Genomic DNA, 5,253 nt, shown 5'->3' on the forward strand with positions numbered 1-5,253 from the left:
AGCAGGGAGCGTACTGTGATCAGAAGGGATCGATGGGTCTGTTTCTGATGGCTCTGCGACCCTACGATTTCACCCCTGCACCCTCACAACCCCCGTTGGCGGGGAGGGACCCGGTCTGGAACGACAGGGGCGAGGTTCCTACCTGGGGGGTGGTAGCGGTCCCCTAGGCATCCGTCCCAGGCACTGTCACTGTCTTCATCATCGTCCGAGTACGTCTGCACGAGCTGCAGACCTGTTGCTCTCCCCCGGTTCACCAGCTGGACCTGGCCCCTGGGGAGAGATGGGGTGGGAGCACCTCAGGATGGAGGGTCAGCACGGAATGGCGAATGTTGGAATAGCGTGGGGGGGGGGGAAGGTGGGTAAATGCCCTGTAAATCCGCAGCAGCAGCTGAGAGCCCTCCTGCACCCTGGCACTGTTAGCACCCACTGGTGCCCATCCTCTCTGCAGGACCCAATGTCTGCATCTCAGTGGGAACAAGACCGCTGGGTGAGCGTCTGTCAGTCTGACCCCCTCCCCATCCAACGTTCTGTTCTCAAGGGTACGACACTCATTCTCCAGAGCCCAAGGGTGAGACACCATCTCCACAGCACCCAAGGGTGAGGCACTGTCTCCACAGCACCCAAGGGTGAGGCGCCCTCTCCCCAGCACCCAAGGAGGAGGCAATCTCTCCCTAACACCCAAGGGATTTCCATGGACTACCCAGAACCCATGCCCAGGCACATATGGGTGTCACTGGCTGATACTAGAGGGGCGGGACTAACGCCTACGCTGCACCCGGGCGGCGGGGACAGGCACCCCTCCTCGCCCCTGCACCCAAGGGTGCCCGGTCTACCTGCGTAGGAGGTGGGCCAGGACCTGAGCCAGGTTGGAGTCCTGCTGCTCATCTGTATGTCGCCTTCTGTCGCCCGCCGGGGCGGAGCCGAAACCGGAGCTGGAGCCAGAACCGGAGCTGGAGCTCCGAGAGCCCATCCGTTGCTATGGGGACCCCGGCTCCGGGTCCGCCGTTGTTGTTGTTGTTGTTGTTGTGGACCGGGACGGCAGCAGGAAGCAGCCAGAAGGGGGGGCGGGGGGGCGGAGTCCCGATTCGATGACGTAACCAATGGGAGGCACGGCGGCTCCGACATAGAGAACGTAAAGCCAGTGACCAATCGGCGAACAATACGCTCCCCACGTGCCCTGCAGAGCCTGTCCCTCAGCAATCATTGGCTTCGGTTGTCTCCCCGCCCCCCCCCCCCCCGGGACGGTCGGGAGCAGCAAACCAATCAGCATTCGCGTTGCCTACCCCTCCCTCTCCAGGATTCGCCCCGCCCCCCTCACGCCGAACGGCCGTCTGTCACATGACGCACGGAGAGAGGGAGGAAGGGATAGGCACAACAAATGACGCACTGGCGCTCCGCCTTGCCGATTGGCCGGGGGGAACGCGCTCGCCACCAATCCCGGCTGAGCAGCCGCTGTGACAGGAGGAGGAGGGAGAATGGGCGCCGTCTCTACGCCGAGACAAACGGCGGCGGACCGGTGGGTCGCTGACATCTGAGGGAGAGAGTTACCTCCCTCCGCCGCCGAGCCCCGCCTTCCCCCGCAGTCGCCTCATTCTTCACTGACACAGGTAAACACTGGCGCCATTTCCTGTCATTAACATACGGTGTGAGCGTCACAGCTCATGAGCTCCGTCAGCCCCGCATCCTGTCCGCGCGTGCTGGAGGCGTCATGACGTCACGCCCAACGCCATCGGACAGTCCCTCCCTTCCTGCGCTGCTCGACCCGCAGGGTGTTTCCTCTAGTTCTTGCTTCAGTTGCAAATGGCCAACAGTTGAGCGGGTGGCAGGATTAAATCGTTAACTCTTCTCTTTAACCTTCCTGCAATCACTCCTTTCCTCCATTAACTCTTCCTCCCTCCTCTCCCAACCAGTCATTCTCTCCACCAACCATTCTATCTTCTGTGAACTCTCCCTCTTCTCTTTAGCCTCTCCCTCAACCAACCGACCCCTCACTCCTGCACCAACCTCTTCTATCTCTCCCTTCCCTTTCCAGCACCCACCTCCATTAAACTCAACAAGAGTAGGAGTTGGGGATACTGCCCCACCATTTCATGTGGACATCTGCCGCTTCTGTTCTAATTCTCAATTGGCCTCAATTTCCTGATCTCTCAAATACATACTTCCCTCTATCTTCTCTCCTTCCAATGATCCACCCTAGGATAGGGCATTCCAAATATTCACCCCTCCATCCCATCCCTACAAGAAGTCCCTAAGCACTTAAGTTGTAAATGATTGCCCATAAGCTTGTAACTGTCTCCTCAATCGAAGAGACTTCAACATGTTCCCCTCTCTCGGTCTGGTAACTGTTCAATACTGTACAGGTCCTGTTGGGATTTTTCCAGCAGTCGCAAGTGTGAGATTTGAGTACAGGAGATGGGATGTTATGCTGAAGTTGGTGAGGCCTGATTTGGAGTACTGTGTGCAGTTTCGTTCACCTACCTACAGGAAAGAGGTACCTACAGTAAATAAGGTTGAAAGTATACAGAGACAATTTACAAGGATGTTGCCAGATAAGGAAAGATTGAATAGGACTTTATTCCTTAGAAAATAGAAGTGTAACACCAAGGGAAAGGTTTCACTGCTAATGTAATGGTCTTTCTGTAGAAGCAGTGTTTGGGTTATGGTTGGAGATAATGGGTGCTTTGAAATGTGAGCTGTCCAGTGAGGGGAGTGTGTTTTTGAGTTGTGTGCCTGACATCAAGCTGTTCAGGGTCTCTCGTTCGGTGGAAGACGGAGAGAGAAGATGCCAGAAAGGAGTGGACTTGGAGTGGGGCCGGGAGTCGACGAACCCAGGGAAATCGATGGAGGATCGGAGAAAGGGAACCTGTGAGCTCCAACTTCTGCACGTTAGACTGTTTCTTTAAAAGGGGCCCTTTTTGTTTTTTACTAACCCTTTGGTCAAATTAAGAATTATAAAACTAAATCATTTAATTGTATATGGTGTACTGACTGTTATTTCATGGTATTGATTTGAAACGGGAACACGTCATGCAGCATTTTTTTCACCTCAAATTTCACACATTTGGCAGGGCCAGAGACTGTCTTACGCTGCCGACTGAACCTGAGAGTTACAGAAGATTGAGAGGAGATTTGATAGAGGTATACAAAATTATGAGGAGTATAGATAAGGTAAATGCAAGCAGGGTTGGGTGGGACTACAACCAGAGGTCATGGGTTAAGGGTGAAAGGTGAACAGTTTAAGGCAACATGAGGGGAAACTTCTTCATTCAGAGGGATGTGAGGATGTGGAATGAGCTGCCAGCACAAGTGACGCATGCAAGCTCGGTTTCAACACTTAAGCAAAGTTTGGATGGGTACATGGATGGGGGGGGGGGGTTATGGAGGGCGATGGTCTGGGTGCAGGTTGATGGGAGTAGGCAGTTTAAAATGGTTTCAGCACGGACTAGATGGGCCAAAGAGCCTGTGTCCATGCTGCACTTCTCTGACTGTGACTTTAAAAAGTGAGTTGAGCCTTTTGGAACTTTTCAGTGACGTGGGATATCACAGTTTATCGGGAACTTGGCAGAGGCCTTTAAAAGTGAGCTTGAGGAGGACCATTAAGTGTGTTTGGAGTGGACAGAGATAGACTGGAGAGTAAGTTTGCAGATGACTCAAAGGTTGGTGGTGGTGTGGATAGTGTCGAAGTTTGTCATATAGGTTGCAACAGGACATTGAGAGGAGGCAGAGCTGGGCTGAGAAATGGCAGATGCAGTTTAATCCAGAAAAGTGTTTCTTCACTCTGGAAAGACGAAAATGAAGGGAGGAGACAGGGTAAATGGCAGGATTCCTAGCAGTGTGGAGGAACAGAGGAATGTTGGGTGTTGGCTTTTATTATTCGGCAGATTGAATTCAAGGACCTTAAGGCATTGTAGCAGCTCTGTAAAACCCTGCTCAGACAACATTTGGCATATTGTGCTGTGTTCTGGTTGCATCATCACAGGAAGTATGTGGGAGCTTTAGAGAGGCTGCAAAGGAGATTCGGCAGGATGTCATCTGGATGAGAAAAGGCTTTGGTGGGCTAGGGCTTTTCTCTTTGGAGTAAAGGTGGATGAGAAGTGATGACTGAGGTGTGCAAGATGTAAAGAGACATTCAGTAGATAGGATAGACAGCTAGCACCTTTCCCCCAGAGTGGAAATGGCTAAGACGAAGGCAAATTCAATGTGAGCATTCATTTCGAGAGGACTAGAATGTAAAAGAAAGGGTATAATGCTGAGGTTTTATAAGGCGTTGGTCAGACCGCACTTGGAGTATGGTGAGCAGGTTTGGGCCCCTTAGCTAAGAAACGATATGCTGGCATTGGAGAGAGCCCAGAGGAGGTTCACAAGAGTTATCACGGGAATGATAGAGTTAACAAGCATCTGATGGCTCTGGGCCTGTACTCGCTGGAGCTCAGAAGAATGAGAGACATCTCATTGAAACCTGTCGAATATTGAAAGGCCTGGATAGAGCGGATGTGAAGAGGATGATAACCAATAGAGGGGGGATCTGGGACCAAATGGCACAGTTCAGAATAGAAGGATGTCCCTTTAGAACAGAGATGAGGAATTTCTTTAGCCAGAGGCTGACGGGTCAGTGGAATTCATTGCCACAGATGGCTGTAGAGGCCAAGTCGCTAGGAGTGATGGTAAAGACAGATATATTAGGGATACTTAATAAAAACTCTTAGATAGGGACATGGATGACAGACAAATGGAGGCTGGTGTGGAAGGTTTATCTTGGAGTAGGTTGAAAGACAGCATCGTGGGCAGAAGGGCCTGTACTGTGCCATAATTTCTCGTGTCCTATCGAACACCTTCGGCAGCAATGTTAACAGTAATGCCCTCGTTGCCATCTCCCTCACTGCCCACCTCACCACTCTGCATCACCTTTCACTAATCCCCCTTAATTCAAATCGTTTACTGAACGTGCGCTGGAAGATTGAACCAAACCCACACAACACTGGAAAAACTGGTCAGGTACTATCAGTGGAGATAAGAATTGTTGACGTCCCAGGTTCTGAACGTTAGGAAAGAGATGGGAGCCAAAGGGCGGGTGTCATGACAACAACCTTTCCCTAATACTAGTAAAACAACAGAGCTGGTCATTGACTTTGGGAGGGAAGGGGGCAGTGCACACACTCCTGGTTACACCAGCAGTGCTGAGGTTGGGAGCTTCAAGTTGCTAGGAAACATATACAATTATGAAAGGGATAGATAAGATAGAGGCAGGAAAGT

General features: G+C 51.7%; 1 protein-coding gene across 1 annotated transcript; it reads right to left on the minus strand.

The window, feature by feature from the left end:
* Positions 1-68: 68 nt before the first annotated feature.
* Positions 69-1,091, minus strand: dcaf11 (ddb1 and cul4 associated factor 11). Its single transcript, XM_073029435.1, has 2 exons — positions 834-1,091; positions 69-270 (listed from the first exon to the last, which is right to left on the minus strand). The coding sequence occupies exons 1-2, from the start codon at positions 968-970 to the stop codon at positions 84-86; spliced, it is 324 nt and encodes a 107-aa protein (XP_072885536.1). The 5' UTR covers positions 971-1,091; the 3' UTR covers positions 69-83.
* Positions 1,092-5,253: the final 4,162 nt, after the last annotated feature.

The sequence above is a fragment of the Hemitrygon akajei genome, chromosome 25 (genome assembly GCF_048418815.1).
Source record: "Hemitrygon akajei chromosome 25, sHemAka1.3, whole genome shotgun sequence".
Lineage (NCBI taxonomy): Eukaryota > Metazoa > Chordata > Chondrichthyes > Myliobatiformes > Dasyatidae > Hemitrygon > Hemitrygon akajei.